The sequence below is a fragment of the Anoplolepis gracilipes genome, unplaced genomic scaffold, assembly GCF_047496725.1.
Source record: "Anoplolepis gracilipes unplaced genomic scaffold, ASM4749672v1 Contig19, whole genome shotgun sequence".
NCBI classification, from domain to species: Eukaryota; Metazoa; Arthropoda; class Insecta; order Hymenoptera; family Formicidae; genus Anoplolepis; species Anoplolepis gracilipes.
This window is the reverse complement of record NW_027328667.1, coordinates 900001-920332: the sequence shown is the minus strand read 5'-3', so window position 1 is coordinate 920332 and position 20332 is coordinate 900001. Positions and strand designations below refer to the sequence as shown.

Sequence of the window (20332 nt, the reverse complement as noted above, 5' to 3'; positions counted from 1 at the left end):
GCCGAAGAAATGTTCAAAATGACAAAATTTGCAGATTAAATAAAAATCTTGTCTTTGTCAGATTGATGGGTAATGGCACATAGGACTTGACATCCTAAGAGAGTTCTGACTCCAATCAACGGCAACTCATGCGTATACTTCGATAAAAAGAAATATACTATCTTACTCATTTACGTGAACGATATTCTTATTGCTTTCTGTGATGATATTTCTACCAGATGTTTAAAGGAAAGAATTGCCAAGATTTTTGTGATCAGGGATCTCGGAGATGTCTGTCTGGGTGTAGAAGTATCTCAATTAAAAAAAGGAGTTTACTTTTCTTAAATATATTTATAATATTCAACTAACAAGGGGATCCTACGATGTGATACCAATCGATTTCAATGAAACTCATTGTAACGATAGGTCATCATGTCAAGTTGTATTGGGTAAAGGGATAAGATGCACTTCTCAACCATTCGCGAGAAAATCAAAATTAAAAAATTTTGAGCGCTTTATGAACCTATAAAATAGAGCGTATTTTCGAAGAACGCGTTGCGCAGCGGCAGCGTGTCAGACTCGTACCGTCGACCTTGCTGATTCGAGTCACAATGAGTAAACTTTTATTTCAAAGTATATTTTTTTAAATAAAATGCAATCGTTACACAAAATAAATACATATATATAAATTTAAACTTTTTTTATTATTATTACAAAATGCAATCTGTCAATTATTATTATAATTAATCAATTACTATTACAAATATATGTATTATTATTACAAAAATGCATCTTTCTGTTTGCATTTTTTACCTAGAAAATTTGTTTATAAAATAGCTATACAGATTAGATAAAACTCTGTTTATGCAAGGGACGAAAACAGTCCTTGTACAACGGAAAAGTACCAATAAAATCAGTCATTCATATACTGCATAATATGCGGTTATCATCTCAAGAAAATTATTATTGCGTGTATTTGTATGTTTGCAAAAAGCAACAGATGTATTTGGTCCTAACGTAAAAAAAGCTGTCGACGAATTTGTCAAAATATATACAAATGTGTAGTAACATTCTCGAAATCCGGAAAACTCACACCATATCTGTATATTCAATTTTTAAAAGAAGTGTTAGTATCATATGTAAGACAGAAGAAATTTCTCTTATTAATAGATTCGTGGGGCAGTCAAATAAATCCTACAATGTATGACGAAATTTTTCTGGATGATGACGGTGTAGGAACGTATACCATTAAAGTAATTCCTCCAAAGTGCACACCATTATGCCAACCATGTGATGTTTATAGACAGGTGAAAAATTTTATCAAGCGTCTGCAGAATTGTTTGTTTTTAATAGAGCAAAAACGTGAAATAGCATCTCGTGAAGATTGCATAAAAATTCGGTAAAAATACATAAAAGGTAACACCTCTCCGATTTTCTTGTTACTTACATATATTGTTCGGGGAATTGTTCTGAGTAATTCCCCGCAAGAATTAAATGGGGGACGGGATTGGTTTAGGAGATATAACAAAATGAAATTTCATATTTTTCATGCTGTTCCTTCGGTTTTATAAACTGATAATACCAACAGTGAGGTTTATTTACGTCCTACTAATGTATGCGACACATGTTGTCAAAGTTCACCCTATTACTGCAAATTTATTTATTTAATATGCGATTTTCTGCTGAATAAACCACTTGATATTAATTTTTATTAATGATATATATTGCTGCTTGATGCGAAAAAATGTTTAAATTCATATATATGTATTTATTTTGTGTAACGATTGCATTTTATTAAAAAAAATATACTTGGAAAAAAATGTTTACTCATTGTGACTCGAACTAGCAAGGTCGACAGTATGAGTCTGACGCGCTGTCGCTGTGCCACGCGCTCTTCGAAAATACGCTCTATTTCGTAGGTTTATAAAGCGCTCAAAATTTTTTAATTTCTATTTTCTTGCGAATGGTTGAAAAGTGCATCTTTACCTTTCTCTTTACCCAATACTACTCGACATGATGACCTATCATTACAATGAGTTTCATTGAAATCGATTGGTATCACGTCGTAAGGTCCCCTTGTAAGTCCCACTTGATCGTCTCCGACTATCATCGCAACATACCGAACCGCCGGGAGTCGAGCTCCGCCGAACGTAGACAAACTACACTGGCTTTTAAAAAGCAAACCGACACAAAACACCGTGATTATTCCCGAAAAGAACGTCGAGCGTCTCGACCAGGCACGCTTTCCCCATCAAATACCCCAGCCGGATATACAACGTGGTAGAGCGTACTCTGTCTCCACCGAGAATTTTCAGTACAAATACCGGTTCTAATCCCACCGTTCATAATATGCCGGAAAATCTTCACGGGGTGAAGAGTGCGCCGTCACTCGTCACAAGTTCTCGTCACCGTATACGATCCTCCGTCCAGGAATCCTCCATCGTCCAGGAAGTCCCGCTCGTAATCACGAGAGTACGAAACAGTTGTCAAAACACACGCACCGCGAAACATTAAACACCGGCACGCGCCAGCTGACAAAAACACATGCGTGCTGAGGTGACGCGTCGAGCAAAAACAGCGAGCCGAAAATAGATACCGCCGCTCACCGATATATCGACACAATCACCCGACATCGAGAACTGTAACAACATCAGTGAACAAAATACACCGTAATTGTAAAATAAAACGAAACGAATTAATTATAAGTCTACGCGCACACACACCGACACCGAACGTACTACCCACACACCGCGGTAAGATATGGATACATACACACACGCACACACGCACGCACACACGCGCATACACGCCCACGCGCGCACATACACACACATACACACATATTATTTGTATACACCACTTGCAATACAATAAAACGACTTTCAAACACAGAATCTCGCGTCACGACTCGGCTCTATCTCAAATCCTGATTCCGACCGAGTTGTCCGGCGATCGCTCGGGAGGGACCGTTATAAGGTTAGAAGATGTATTTTTAAAAAATCAATTAAGAAAAAGAATCAACATTATAAATAATCTACCTTTGACAAAATATGGTAAATGTGTATAAGTGTTACCCCAGCGGAAATTCAAATTTTTTTTATAAATATAAACAAAACTACTATAAAAATGAAATGTAGCAAAGTTATTAGGAAGAAGCAAGTCTTTTTTAAAAAGTTATAAATAAAAATATTAAATATTTAAAATAACAGAGCTTGTGCTAATTACGTTGATCTTGACATATGTTGTCAAGGTCACTGTCTTGAGTACCCTGTAGAAGATTTTAAGCGTCATTCATTGTTTATTAGAAAGTTATAAACAAAAAAGTTTTAGTTATTACACGCATCTTTTGCAGGTTATATGTATTGAAAACCCATGTGGGACTACATAATAATCTAACAAAATACAGGAAAATGATTATTTGTGGCTATAAAGTAAAAATTATAAAGAAAAAAAAGTTTTTCAATATGTTTTTCAGACATGGATTAAATTAAGAGTTTTACATTAAAACTTCGACACACAATACTGTCAGCCTTTATAGTTTCCACATTCTCAAGTTTTGTTATATTTATTTATGTAGGAGGGACGGGCCTTTACCCTCTCACATAAATAAATATAACAAAACTTGAAACTGTGAAAACTATCAAAGCTGACAGGACTGCGTGGAAGTTTCAATGTAAAATCTCAATTTAATCCTTGCCCGAAAAATATATCCAGAAACTCTTTTGTTTATAAGTTTTATAACCACAAATAATCATTCTCCTCTATTCTTTTGAACCATTATACAGTTCTACATGCATTTTCAATACATATAATGTACGTTTAATGCGTAATGTATTTTCAATTCAAATACATAGAAAGATACGTATAATAACTGAAAAGCAAATCCTTTTTCATATTGTAAAATTTATCCTATAATCAGCTATCTTATAAAGTAATAATATGCCTTCTAATATATGTTTTATATATTCATAAAGGAAACCTCATAAACCCAAAAATTCTAATTTTAATGAAACTTTGCACACATGTAGAAGAGTAAATAGATGAATTTAGAAATTTTCAGTTGCTGCCAAAAAACGATTCTAAGGAGTGAAACCATCCCTTATATATGTTACGTCGTCTCGACTGCACGATTCCTTCCTTCCTCGGAACTTTAAGATTGACCGTCTACACTATGACACTCACTAGGGCATACAACCTCAACGACTCTCGCGGAGTCATGGTAACGACCGAGCGCGCGATAACAACTTGTTATCATAAAAAACGGAAAAGGGCAGTATGACTCTAATCTATTGGAAAATTATACCCAACGTATTTAATACCAAGTCTTCTCATAAAACCATGAACATCCTGAATAATAAAAACGATAACAAGTTTTCATATGACTTCCAAATGCACCAGAAAACAGGAAAAGGGTTTCTGACAACGTTAGAAGAGTTTCTAATTGGAACCGATAGATCTATCAGTAGAGAGCATAAAGAATAATATGATACAGAATCACATGAATATAATTCAGAGTCACATGAGCGATAATCATGCTCCAAAAACTATATAAAAGAAGGGTTTTTGGGAAAAGAGAAACACAAGCTCTCTCTCGGATTTCATCAGTCTGTTTTAATCTGTCACCCAGTGAAAGTGAACAGTGGAAGTCTATCGGTGAACCACCCGGACTAACGTTTCAAGTCTAACAAATTAACGACAACACTCCGACGGTGCAATTTGACCACGGAAGATTTTGCAGACTCGGAGGCGTAACTAACGCTACTGAAAGAAACCTAACCTAACCCTGTTGAACCCTGATCACAACATCTATGAATTTATCACTCAACTCACGGCTAGAGTCAGCGAAACCAAAGCTTTAACTTCCATTGGCTCACCCTCTCGAACGGCCACAACAGATTTTTTAAAGCTCCAGCTAAGGTATTCTAAAGGTAAACTCAAGTCGCCATTTTTCACGACCGTATCAAAAACGTCGGCCAGACGAAGCGTACTGCCCACTAAACACGAATAACATTTCCAATGAATTTAAATCCACTTCTTAACACGCTTACACACTTTTTCATTTTGCATTTCTTTCTTTTTTATTTTAAAAGATCATTGTGAACTTTCAATCAGAATTTAATAGTTGAGTCTTTCTCTCTTCTTTATTCTGATTGATGTCCTCCGCATTAATGTAACACCCGCGATTAAAATACTCACACATACACACACACACACACACACGCGCGCGCGGGGGGATGCAAGGGGGAGGCCTCCGACCCTCCTCCTCCCACACCCACCTCGTCCTTCGCGTATAAAGTTGCAAACCCATGTGAACTTTGTTTTGTCTTGCAACGTACATTGCACGTACATCAATATTAACGTGATTAATATCAACGTGGTCAATCGGGACCGTGGCCATTTCGAACGTGGCCGTTACGAACGTGGTCAAATTGAATTTTATTCAATATTTCCGATGGCCATTCCAAACGTGACCATTTCGAACGTGGCCATTTCGAACGTGGCCATCACGAACGTGGTCAAATCGAACTTTATTCAATATTTCCCGTGGCAATTTCGAACGTGGCCCTTTCGAACGTAGCCGTTTCGAATGTGGCTGTTTCGAACGTGGTCATTTCGGACGCTCCCGATAACACTTATGATTAATCCTGGTTTATGCAACTATGATTTGAATAACTTTTGATCACTCTTCCTGCTTATTTAACCATTTAAAGGTTAGCACTTTTATGAAGCGATGTTTCAGACGTCTTCACTCATTCAGAGAGAGAGAGAGAGAGGGGGGGAGTGAGAGAGGGGCAGGGGAAGAGAGAGGGGGAAGGGAGGGAGAGAGAGTGAGAGAGAGGGGGGTGTTTCTTAATTTTTTATAAATTAATAAAAATTAATATCACAAAATTAAATACTTTTTTTTGATGAAATAAACATCAAACTTAAAATCAAAATTAAAATTAAACATAACGTCAGTCTTATACCCATATTCATAGTCCTTCCTTGAGGATTCCTTGTTTCTCATTCCATGTTTCATAATCCTTTCTTAACCAAACAAGAAACCTTATTGACTCTCTTATTTCAAGGAAGGTTACGAGCTTCCTTAAGGAAGAGATTCAACTTTCTTTAGCAGATGATGCTCAAAGTATAACCAAATATATCTTTCAAAGTTAGCTGTCATCTGTAGCTGTCACATTTCAATTTTTGTGGTATCGCGCGTTATTCAAATTGAAAGTTTTCAATCCTTCTATTCATATGATGGATAACGAATTTTTAAATAATTCTGAGAAGGATTTCAGAACAAAAGTATAGATTAAAATTAAATTAATTATTAATTAATTAATATTTATAAATTATAAATTATTATCATTAATATTATAATTATAAATTATTATCATTAATATTATTAATATTATTAATTCTTATTTAACCCTCAAACTGAACAAGTGGATCTTTCGTGTCTGTACCATTTTTAATCTATTGTTTTAAAAAAATATTAATAAAATCTCGAGGTTGGAAACTTATCCAAAAAAAGTTTGTGTCAAAAGGGACTTATAACTGAAAGGATAATTTACAGTTCATTCAGTGCAAAGTGCTGGCGAATCTATGTGACCCGTGTTCAGTTTAAGGATTAATTAAATAATCATTAAATTTAATAACGTTTGCATACATTTGAAATTAGTTGTGGGTACCCTAAAACGGTGCTGCTAAAAATCACTAATAAAAATCCCTAAAATATTCCTTCCTTTTAGAAGGAAGATTCGAGGTCCATCTATGAAATAAGGCCTTGGATATTCAAAGAATCCATAGAGGTTTCTTCCGCTCTTAAGATAAGAAAGGACTATGAATATGGGTATTAATTTCTTAATGCTTAATGCAAAAAAATAACTATGTATGCTGTACATTGCACGCTTACATCTTTAATAATTTTGTAAATAAATATTACTATATTGATAAATAACATTATTAAATAAATAATTTTTTATTATTTATACGTATTTATTATTTATATGTTCTTTTCCGCAGAATGAATTTTTTTTAATAAATCGTCATTACTTGAAATATTTTTATAAAAATCTTTGCAAGAATTGGAAAAATTATACTTTACTTGTAATATAGCTTTTAACGTTTCTATGCTCAGCTGCGTTTTTTCTGAGGCCCAAAACTGATTCACCAACGAAAAAAACTCTTTTCGTTGCAGCATTGGTATCTGGTAAACATAATGCAAATTCTACTATCTTCTTAATAATCCTGAATAGTACGTGGTTAGTATCAAAGTGATTAAATATTTCTATCTATCTTGCATCAATTGGTATTTTTTGTCCATTCCAAACATTTATTTTTGTACTATATATATATTTTTTTACGTATGTTACCTCATTAAAAAGTTTCATTTTTACCTTTTCAGCATGTAATAGCTCCATTTGATCATCAAATTTTGAAATGTATTGAAAACTATTTTGCATGTTTAGCCAATTAATATCGCTTTTAAGATTAATCCATTTAAAACAATCACAATGTGTTCAAATTGTGATAAGTGAAGTTCTAAATATTGAATACATTTTTCATAAAAACTTTTGACATTGGATTTGAAGGAATCTGTTTTGGACCAATCATTCTCTTCTAAATTTTTTAACTGATTGCGTACAGTAGTAGAAACTGCATATCGATTTTTTCTCTTAATTTGTATTTTAAATTTTCTATTTCTGCCACAATCTTAAAATAGTAGTTTTATCGCCTTCAATACTCGTCACTGTACTGTGAAATATTGCTGCCTGACTATGCATGAAATACAACCATACTTCTGAACTATCATCTTCGAAAAAATTTTGCAGAATCTTTGGACAGTTGTCGATGGACAAGAAATATGATTTTAAAGGAGAATACAATTTTAAAACTCTTTCTATCGCGGGCATTAATACCAACCATCTAGTCTTACTGTATCCTAGCAAGCGCATGTATTCTGCATCCCAGAATTCTTTTAATAACTCTACCTTTATCGTAAATATATAAAAATAACTATAAAGTTTGATTATAATGCCCTTAATATTAATAGAAAGTTGATCTGCAGCTGACTGAATAGTATTGTGCAATATATGTGCAACATATCCTACACTAATAATTGGCTTTTTAAGATAGTTCTTTAGCTTATTATATACATTATTTGTTCCTTTTCTAAGAAGACCACCAAAGTTTGTATTTGCATTATCAGCACAAAATGCTACAACTTTATTCTCTAAATTATTTTTCTTTAATATTTCGATAATTGAACAATTATCTCAGAATTTTCTTCTGTAAGAGATACAAATTCTAAAAGTTTATTTGTATCCCTAGTTTATAATCAAAAAAAGGAATTAATGACGGAAATAATTTAATTTCTTTATGATTTGATGCATCCATAAATATTGTTATAAAATCAATTCATTATCAATATTTTTCAAAGTTTCCAAAAGTTTATCAATTATACATATAAGATACAAATACATTTTTTATAATTGCTTCAGTTTTTGTACGAGTGCAAGTAAACTTTTGGTCGAATAATGTACGAATAAGTTTAGATGTATAATCCATTGATCTAAATGTTTGATTATGAGTTATAGTATGATACGCAAAGACTGCCTCGGCAATTGCTAATTCTTTTTCTTTAGATCCGAATACAATTTTACGAAAATAACTACTTAATTTTGTTAAAGAAGTTGCAACTAATAATGCTCGTTTGTGTTTATTCGACGAAATATGTCTCTTGATGTCATTTTTACCGCCTGACCCAATTGAAAAGTCACTATTACAAATATCACAGTGAACGTTGTTTTCAAGTTTGATTTTTGTTATAAAAATAAATTTGTTTTTTTAATTCATCTGTAAACGTACAGAGTTGTTTCTTCAACATAGCTATCTGAAATTATTTTTTTTTATTTAGAATTTATTTTAATTAACATTAAAAATGAATACATTTTGTTGTACAACACTAAATATAATAAAAATAAAATAATTTTAGCTTAAGATTTAGGACTTAAACACTAAAGTTAAGTCCCAAACTCATAACAAGACAAATAGCTTTGGTGTCAGTTACCAGTAATAACAAGAGACAAGAGGCGCGTTCCGATATTCACTGCCAGTACTGAAAATCTATAATTTACGTCACGTACACTATAGATTTTCAGTACTGGCAGTGAATATCGGAACGCGCCTAAGAGCACCATCTAGTATGAAATTCTAGTCAGTAACTAACGCTAGAGAACTAGCGCTGTCTATGAAAAAACAATAGCGTCATCTGAAGGAAACAGTAACTTATCATTGTGAAAATATGTTAAAAAATTAAAAAGGTTAAATCTCTCTCTCTTCGGGACAATTTGATCCAATCCAGAGCATTTTTCGGGACAATTTTAATGCGGGACAAAGAGCTCAAATCCCGGGACTGTCCCGCACAATTCGGGACGCCTGGTCACCTTATATTTATACTTATAATATGTATAATATAATAATGAGTTATTACTATAAGTAGTACGCGCATATAATGCGTAGTAGATTTACTTACTTCGGCAGTACAACCATTCGTTGCCGTGTGCGTGCAAGGATTAGGTCCACAATTGGTGCAAGTGACGATTTCGTTTGCTCCAGTAGTAGCACCAGTAGTAGCTCCGCCTTCCCGCTTCTTTTTACCCTGCGACAGGGTCTCCGTAGAAGAAACTTATAATTTCAATAATATGTTGTTTTAAACAACGATTCATCCTTTAGATTTTTTCCTATTCTCCCTTTTTCAGGTTATTCTTTTTCCCGGTTTTCCTCAAAATATCGTAATAAATTATTTTGCTATTGTAAGAGCTTATTAAAAAGAAATAGAGAATATTTTCGTTTTCATTCGTTTATCAATCACTTGAATTAAATATTATGTATAAAAATGATAAAAAAACCAATATATAGAGTGTCTCATAACTAACGAGCCAACGCTCGTAAGCAAGTAGAGTACAGTGAACTGAACACAAAAGTATTAGGACATTTTGCGATTTTCGCAATAATTATCAAAATATTAATTAAAAAAGATCGGCGAATAAGCGCGCGTTTCGCGCGGCTAGACCATGGGCCATACGCTTTAGGTGTACCGGCGACTAGTGTCGCGCAAGTCGCGTAGCAACTAGAGACCCTCTAATAAGAGTCTCGCCATATGATATCCAGTTTTGATTGGTCCTTTATATCTGGGCAATTCCCGCTCATATTTGAATTATATTAACTTTACTATTAGCATAAACATTATATTTCAGTAACATAAATAAAAAATAAACGTTTTAGAACTAAATATTATAATCATTTTATGTTAAACATCAAAATAATATATATAATAAAAACTGTTTATATTTAATTTTTAGTAATTAAATAAAATCCTTAATTAAATTTAATCCTTATTAATTGCATAAAAATTAACAAAATAAAATAAAAATAAATAAATAAATACATAAAACATGAAATAATAAATTGCTTTATTTTCATGAGAAAACAAACTGTTATCACAAGCATTATAAAAACCTAAAATATATAATATTTATGTATGTCATGAGAAAACATAAACTACTATCACAAACATTATAACATCAGCGGTCAGCGCGTTAAAAGAGGTTAGGGTTAGGTTAGGTAAGAGAGAGAAGGATAGTGAATATATATCTTTCTCTCTCGCAGAATTTTGCCCAGATTGCCTTATGGCGAGACTCTTATTAGAGGGTCTCTAGTAGCAACGAAATGTATGGTCGCGCGAAGAGAGCCGGCCTATGCATGAGCAACGAGCGAGCAGATTTCGTTGCTACACAATCCGCGCGACACTCACCACCGGCACGCCTAGAGCGTACGGCCCATGGTCTAGCCGCGCGAAACGCGCGCTTATTCGCCGATCTTTTTTAATTAATATTTTGATAATTATTGCGAAAATCGCAAAATGAAAATACTTTTTTGTTCAGTTCCCTGTACTCTACCTGCTCACGAGCATTGGCTCGTTAGTTATGAGACACCCTATATATTGGTTTTTTGATCATTTTTATACATAATATTTAATTCAAGTGATTGATAAACGAATGAAAACGTTCTCTATTTCTTTTTTTTAATAAGCTCTTACAATAGCAAAATAATTTATTTTCTGGAGAGATACATAATAATAAATAATCGATAGCTCATTTAAATAAACGTACTAAATAATAACATAACCATACTAATTTAAAAAAATTTTTATAAAAATATAATAAAAATAGGTATGTAATTTTATTAAAAACTCTCTTACATACAATCGTCACTATTTTAAACTAGTTGGATCCATCGAATATTCCTGATAATACATCGAAAGAAAATGATGGAAACAACAACCATTAACAAACATTTTTTCTGTTTATGTAATGTAAAAAAATACAAAATACAAAAAAGTTTTTCCAATTGCTATGTGATTACAATAATTTTTGATAAATCAAAGATTACTTATGATAAAGTTTGTTGTGCTAATAAAAAGATGTAATTAAATACTAATAATCGCGAAAAATGTCCATTGCCCACTGCGGAAATTCTCAAAGAGTGAATCGTTATTTTCTGTAATAATTTAACATTATTTATTATTATATACATATATATTAATCAACACTTTTTCGTGCCTATGCAGTATATAACTTAAAAATTACATGCCATATAAATATGTATCTACTTTTTTCACATCGGACCTGGATTAACTTCTTATCACAAAAAGTAATTTGAATCATATATGCGCGAGTTTTTTTACACAAAAAGTTATTATCATTTGTATATTCGGATTTTAACATGAAGCAATCTAAATTCGAATCCGATACAATTCTTACTGAATTCAAAAAACGCTGCACTCGGAAGATTATAACATTGGTTTATTATGGGAGATACGGATCCGATGTGAACATTATTCTCGTATAAATAACTGTACATTTCTATAAACGATTCGTTTAATAAAATATTTCCTCAAATACACATCTTCCTCGCAAAATAAACCGTTGGTGTTACTGCAATTCTCTATTTTTTTTTTAATTTTATGTAAAAGACGATGAGAGAAGAACGCAATCTATTTTTGTATTTAATTATATTGTATTGTATTATTAAATTGTATTTATTATATTTAGATAGCTCATATAGAATCAATTAGATTAAAATTGTTTCTGGATATTTTTAAATACAATAACAACATTTTTTGGATAATATAATTTAAAAAAATATAATTTATAAAATATAATTTAGTATACAAAGTGGCTTACTTCTCCGCACGTTTTTTGGCATGATCTCGCTTGAAAATAATTGCGATAAAACTGTATGAATTTTGAACGGATTTCCCGCACCGCCTTGTTGCATCTCAAAAGATATCTCGACTCAAGCTTATGATATGTGTCAAGCTTAAATGAGAATTAGTTTAATAGCAGAAGCAATTTGTTGATACCACAACTAAGGCATGATATATAAGTTGTATATAATAAGGTGATAACTTGTAATTAGTTCCATGTTTTATTATTTTTCACATAGAATCTTAATTTTACTTTTTTATTGGAAATAATTTGTCTATTATTACGTGTTTGTGTTTTTTATATTAATAGAAGGATTTGTTATATATGCAGCTTGATGAGTTATGATATTGTAAAAGCCACTTTTCTACTTTGTTTCTCCTAATCAAAATTAAGACTTATTGAGCATGAAAGTTATGCTCAAAAAGTATCAAACGCAGAAAACATTTAAAATAAATATAATTATTACAAGAGTATTTTTCTGTTTTTTTCGACCGCATGCTCATCTTTCAAAACTTTTTATTTTAAAAATGCTTTCTACGCAAGTGATGGTCTTTATTACGCCAGCGGCCATGATATTTCTATTTGGAATATTTTTCTCTTTTTATTTTTGTCATTATTCAGAAATCTTTCCTGACTGTGTATATTTTTATATATTTTATAAGAAAAAAAGGACTAGTGAGAGAAAACTTTCCGAAAAACTCAATATTATAACATTAATTAATAAAATTAGAGAAATATTAATAAAGAATATAAATATTTAACAACGCTTTGCTGTTTGAAGAGAGATTTATGATGTGCAATAGAAATTACCTTGCGCGAAAAATCCTGGTCGCTGGTGATGTAGCGGAAGCAATTAAAACAATCATAAAAGGAGACATCGATATTTCTTAATAAACGCTTTCACGGTGCAGACAAACAAGAGGATAGCAGTTATTAAATTTTACGAAACGAATAAAACCAATTATCAGACTTACTACCAAACAGTTAAAAAAGTTTTTTTTGATAATGAAACATAAACAAGAAAATTAAGATCCTTAATAAATTTATTAAGAAATTTATTAGACCTGCAAAACTTTAATACAGAATACATGTGTGTGTGTGTAGGGGGGGGGGGGGGGTGCGCGCGCATATCCCATTTTAAACAATGCATTTTGATATCTTTCTTGTAACTCATCATAGACCAAATTTTTTCAGATAAAGGTTATATGATTTTGACGAGAATACATGATAAAAAATATAAACTTAACCTTGAGTAATTGTTAAGATGAGAAAGCGATGCTTTCTTAAATGTAATTCTATATTTTTAAATGTAGATTATTGTAGTGATGCTTACACCTTTCCACCGACCTATATTAAAACTATTTTAGCAAATATGACTTTTGAATTTTTTTAATTCACTTTATTTATTATTGCGTGGCTAGTTGAGAAGGTTTGCAACAATAATAATTGTTAAAAATTATGAATGTTTTGAGTGGATGTTCCATTTTAAATAATGCATTTTGGCATTTTTTTTATAAAAGTACTTAAAAAAAAATTGTTCACAATTAAGGAAAAATGTAATGCCATTTTTAACTGGTAATGGGTGCTGATATTTGTAAATGTGTGTATATAGCCAATATTTGCGTTATTCAGGATTTACGGTCAAGTGTCAAATTTTGTTGAACTGTTTGTTTTAAATGCTCTCCCCTCTTACATTGGGGTACTTGTTTTACATGAGTCTCCTCGCTGTAAAAAAATTGCTAGTTTGTTATTAAATTTGAATCCTTCATTTTGTTTTCCGATAACGTTGAATTAATCTTTGATTCAGGGAAATATTTTTGAGCATTTGTTAAATTCTTAATGCGTTTACCTTTAAATTTTTTTTAATAATGCAGATAGATAACTCAGATGTGAGAGGCGACGAGACTCACGTAAAATGATGCTTGATGTGAGAGATAAGGGGACTCATTTAAAACAAGTACTTTAACAAGATTTGACATTTATATTTTACAATCAAATTATAATCGTAATTTTCAAGAAAAACTACTACTGTTATAAACCTTTTTAACTATTCGCATGATAACAAATAAAGTGAATTTAAAAAATTCAAATCTCAATAATTATATTTGATAAAATAGTTTTAATATAGGTCGTTGGAAAGGTCTTGAGCATCGCTACAATAATCTATATTAAAAAATATAAAGTTCCATTTAAGAAAACATTAATGACCCTCAGAAGACCACTCAAGGTCAAGTCCACATTTTTATCATGTGTCCCCGGAGCCATTCAACTTTAGCCTGAAAAATTTTTGCTTATGATGAGTTACAACAAAGATATCAAAATGCATTGTTTAAAATGAGACCCTATATGTATACAAATATATACTATTTTAAATTTTGCATTCTAAATAAATTTATAATCAATTTCTTTGTTTATGGTTTATTATCGAACAGAAACTCTTTATTAATTGTTTGTTGTTGGCATTTTACTAGTGATTAGATTATGTTACACGATTAAAAAATAATTAAGTGCACTTTTTTCTCTTTATTATTGCATAAATTGATTTATAAATGATGATATTAAATCGTTAAAGCATCGAAAATATGGAAATATCAGATGAAGCATTGACTAAAATTGTAGCATGCACCGATACATTTGCACATTCTCATGCATTTCATGCACAATACCTACATTTTAATGATTTTTCATCATCAATATACAGGGTGTCCCAGACCACGTACACCCCTTTTATCTCGGAAACAGAGCGTTTTAGAGAAAAATGTTTCAGACAAAAGTTGCATGGTTTCGAGGGATACATAAGATGGTGTCGTTGGTTTGACCTTGAATTTTCATCTGAAGGTCATGTAAAGGTCACGTCGATTTTTTAAATGGAATACGTAATTAAAACATAATTATGTTAAAGTAAAAATGTGTAACTGCTAGTTGCAAATTCAGATTTTTTCTTAAAGATAACTATGTGTCTTCTTTACACCAATTGATTTGTCTCATTATTCTGTGCATAAAACTATTAAGATAAGATAATCAAAAAATGAATATTTTATGTCAAAATATTGCAATTTTCAAGTCTCATAACTCAGAAAATACTTAATGAAAAATACTTTATCATAAGTGTTTTGGAAAGCTCTCGAGGTAAGCTACAAGAATATGCAATAAAAAATAGAGTCTTTCATTTAAAAAAATGGACGTGACCTTCACATGACCTTCAAATAAAAATTCAAGGTCAAATCAATGACACAATCTTACGTATCCCTCGAAACTATACAACTTTTGTCTGAAACATTTTTCTCTAAAACGCTCTGTTTCCGAGATAAAAGGGGTGTACGGGTGGTCTGAGACACCCTGTATATAAAATGCAAATCAGATGCATGCAAGTAAAATAAGGGTGAAGAGAGAAGGAAAATTTAGAAAACAAGAGAATAATTCCCTCCTCTCTATGTAGTCAAATTATTTATTTCATATAAATGCACAGGGATTTGCTAACTTCATAATGCAACTATGAAATCATATTTTTAAATTTGAAAACATGATATCTTGGATGTAGCTTTTACTCATTATCAGTTTTACTGTATCAAAAAGAGATTAAATTTGCGCAACATGAGTTGTTTGTTACTCGTTCATTATGAAATGATAAGATAAATTTCTTTTCTTTTGTGCATTTATATATGAGTTTGCATCTAACCCAAAATGCACCTAATTACTGTGCATTGAAAACGCAGACAGAGATGTGTGATAAAAAAGCATGTAAAGAAATATTTAATTCGAGTAGTAACAAGAAAAGTATTGAAATATTATATTAAAATATTTTTAATGTTAGGATATAAGATGCTTTATTTTTAATTTCTGTCGAATACTATTGAAAAGCTTGGCAATATTTATTTTTGCAAATGATTGTGTTTCGTTGTTATACATGATCGGAAATGCAAACATATACATACATGTGCACGTTTACACATCCGCTCACGTTACGTATATGTTCGTTCACGCTCATTTCAACGCTCATGCATTTATGTGCGTACGTTTATATTATATATACATATATGTATACAGGGTGTCCGGTAATTACCGCCCCACCTCTCTAGGGTAGATAGAGCAGGTCAAACTGAACATAAAAGTCCTCTACCATTTTATTTATTAAAAATGCTCAGCATAAGTTGAGTGATATATATGACGCGCGTTCATATGCTAAGCGTTTTAATTAATATTTTAATAATTATTGCGCAAATCGCAAAATATATATATATATACACACACACATAATAAAAAACACACACGCGTACGCACACACACACACACACACACACACGCACGCACGCACGCACGCACGCACGCACGCACGCACGCACGCACGCACGCACGCACGCACGCACGCACGCACGCACGCACGCACGCACGCACGCACGCACGCACGCACGCACACACACACACAACGAGCACGCTTTTAAAAAATAGAGAATACTTTTCATATCCTACAACTTTAAGAAAATAAACTATGTTCAAACCGGTGAAAATCTCGACAAAAAATTATTATGAACAAAAAATTAAAAAAGCATTTTAAAGTTTGAAGTTTCAATTTTAACGTGCTATTGGCAGTTGAAACCATTTTTAAATTTTCTTTATTCTTTTAAGAAAGAACATATTGTTTTGTTAAAATTAATATTTTTGCAAATTCTGCAGCTCAATAAAAAGATTTCTGTCACAAGTTTACGTCTAGTTCCATAAATTAAACGTTTTACAAAACGGTTTTTTTTACTTACAATTTTTTTTGGTCGAGTTACATGATTCTGAAATTAAACCTGTTTTTTTTAGATGTTGATATATAGTGAAAAATTAACGCACAAAAGATTAAAAATTTTGAGACAAAGTTTTAACGTTATCAATGTAGTTTTTAAAATTTTTCTATTTTCTTAGTATCTTAAAAAAAAATACGTTTTTTCTTTGTAAAAAAGGATACATTTTTTTTCTTTAAAATAGGTATTTTTAACATTTTGCAGCTCAATAAAAAAAGTTTTTTGAGACATGTAGCACAAATGTTAAAAAGTATATAACATTTACCTATACGAAACAATTTTTTTTAAATCTCTTACAATTTTTTTTGCTGAGTTACATGAGAAATTAAACTTGTATTTTTTAAATAACGTTAGTACTCAGCAAAAAATCATTGCACACAAAAAATTAAAAACTATTTTGATGTTTAAAAACTAACTTTTGCTATTAATTTAAAATATTTTTATTTTTTCATTTCTAAAGAATACAGGTTTAATTTCAAAATCAGGTGTAAATTGATAAAAAAAATCATAGAAAAATTTTAAAAAAAAGCGTTTTATAGACAAATTGTAGTTTATAGAATTTGATTTAAATATTTCGAGAGAAATTTTTTTATTAAACTGCAAAGTTTAAAAAATTAGTAATTATAAGGAATAAAACAATGTGTTTTTTTTAAGAACAAAGAAAATAAAAATTTTTTAGAACTGATAGCTCGTTAAAGAAACTTCAAAATGCTTTATAAATTTTTTGTCGACGATGATTTTTCGCCGGTGTTTGAAAATGCCCAACATTTTAGAGTATGAAAAATGTATAGTCCATACTTTTTACTATATTGAACTGCGTATTCCATTGTCTAAGCTGTTGCCTAGTTCCTTAAGGGATTTTTAAGTTTCTTTGTCACACACGTCAAATACGTCTTTTTGCCATAATTCGTCAACAGTTTAAATAATGGAGTCCATAGTACACTGCGCAGTCTATAGTATATGGTTTATAAAAAATATTTCCTGTTTCCTGGAATAATGTATATATGTTATATAAAAATGAGTAGAAAGCTCAAATAAAAAATAGTTTAGGATTTCGTATACAGGGTGATTTAAAAAAACCTGATGTCCTTAAAATGACATATTCTTGAGCAAATTCTGAGACAATTTTTCCTATTACAATATTTTGTCTGAATCTCAGTTTCTAAGTTATAATTGAAAATAGTTGGCCTTCCTATGGTCAATAATATTACATACTATTGTATAGAATGCAATAATAATTCAATAAACTTTAAATAAACGATAATAATTTGAAAATATATACGACTCCAATATTTACAAACATGATGATAAGATATACTCGGCAATGAGAGCCCATGCGCGGATGTTGATGCGTAAAGAAATTAATTTTTTCGGGAAAAGAATTAATTTCTTTACGCATCAACATCCGCGTATGGGCTCTCATTGCCGAGTATATCTTATCATCATGTTTATAAACGATAATATTGTGTAATAATAAATATTACATAATAATGATTATATAATATTAACCGTCTAGAGGTACCATTTGTTTCATGACCCGTTGCGCCGTCCCTGCATGCCCGTTGTATCCGACTCGTAAATGGTTAATTATTTTCAATTATAATTCAGAGACTAAGCTTTAGATAAAATTTTGTAAAAGTAAAAATCGTCTTAGAATTCACTCAAGAATATGTCATTTTAAGGACATCAGATTGTTTTAAATCATCCTATATATATATATATGTATATACAGGGTGCCTGGTAATAATCGCCCGACCTTTCATGGGCAGATAGAGTAAATCAAACCGAGTAGAAAAGTCCTCTACCATTTTGCGATTTGCGCAATAATTATTACACTATTAATTAAAAACACTCAGCGAACAATATTATACAATCGGACCTCTTATCCTACGACCCTTTTATGTTACGAAACCTCTTATCTTACGACAAAAAATCCTCTCATGCTACGACCGCGAAAAGAGAATTATACCCTCACAAATTTTTGTCGTAGGATAAGAGGTCCGACTGTATGTACAAAGTGTCCGATAATGGGATGGAAAAGGAAGATGAGACAGGGTTGCCTGTTAAACTTGTGTATGTTTAATCTCTTGATTGCGGACTTGGAGGCTAAGATGAAAAGAGGAGGATGGGGAAGGCTTAAGCTAGGGTATATACGATGCAAAGAAAATTAATTAAAAAAGATCGGCAAATCCGCGCGAGTAAAGCGCGCGCGGCAAGAAGGCCGTCCCACCGCTACGCGGTTAATAGGCGTGCTACTCATACGCATCCATTTTCAGTCGTAGACCGCTCCTCCTATCATTCAATGAGCGCCTAGTAACCGCTTAGCAGTAGGATGGGCCTTCTCGCCGTGCGCTTGTTCTCGCCCAGATTTGTCAATCTTTGGTAATTAATTTCTCGATATTTATTTCGAAAATCGAAAAATGGTAGAGGACTTTTCTACTCAGTTTGACCTGCTCTACCTGTATATGAGCGGTGAGGCGATTATTACCGGACACCCTGTATATATACATATATATATATATATATATATATATATACAGGGTGTCCCAGAACAACCTTCTGTCCGTAAAATGACGTATTCCTGACACAATTTTAAGACAATTTTTCTCTTACCAAAATTTGATTTGAAGCGTAATTTTTTAGTTATAAGCAAAAATAGTTAGCAAATCACGCGTCGAGTAAAGAAGGCAGGCAGGAGCGACGAGATTATAAAGTACCGCAAACTATTTTCCCCATTCTTCGTTAGAGGAAAAATGGCAGCGGTTCTCTAACCTAATCTAATTCTAACTACTTCTATCTAACTATTTATTCTATTCTAACTACTTTTCTTATTTGATTCTAAAAATTTAAAACATTGCGATCATTGTTTTAATAGTCTTGTAAGTGATTCAAATTGTATGAATGATTTTAATAATAACTTAACATTGTACACTACATTAAGAGAGTACAAAGAAAATATACTACTTTTTCCAACTATGGATATATATAATTTTATTTATAAGTGTAAATTATTATTTAAAAAAAATGAAGTTAAATTAATTTTTAATAAGTTAACAGCTACTGAATTTGTTAACATATTTTTGCAATTATGTTCAATACACATTCCTTCATGTCATAATATCGCTTATAAGCTTATAAAAAACTTTATGATAACAAGGATTCACTTTTCCTTAAAAAAGAAAAATAGTGATATTAACTGTGTGATATTAATGTTAAAGCAGCAACTAAATATAGTCGAAGTGTAGCCATAAAGTTTTATAAATGCAAAACCTAAAAAAATATAACAATTATTTACATGATTTACGGTGT

General features: G+C 31.5%; 1 protein-coding gene and 1 pseudogene across 23 annotated transcripts in view; one reads left to right on the top strand and one right to left on the bottom strand.

Moving 5' to 3' along the window:
* Positions 1 to 20332, bottom strand: part of Phcl-1 (pH-sensitive chloride channel 1) — a 235531-nt gene that overhangs the window by 11551 nt on the left and 203648 nt on the right. For 14 of the 23 annotated variants that reach the window (XM_072910072.1, XM_072910075.1, XM_072910076.1 and 11 more), the window contains one exon: positions 9500 to 9625. The exons of 1 other annotated variant lie outside the window; for it this stretch is intronic. In XM_072910072.1, the coding sequence (XP_072766173.1) occupies positions 9500 to 9625 (126 nt within the window). Of the gene's footprint in view, positions 1 to 9499; positions 9626 to 13046; positions 13069 to 20332 lie in introns of all 23 variants that reach the window. 8 more of the 23 variants (XM_072910077.1, XM_072910079.1, XM_072910083.1 and 5 more) reach the window with 2 other exon arrangements.
* LOC140675565 (uncharacterized) lies at positions 844 to 1382 on the top strand (annotated as a pseudogene).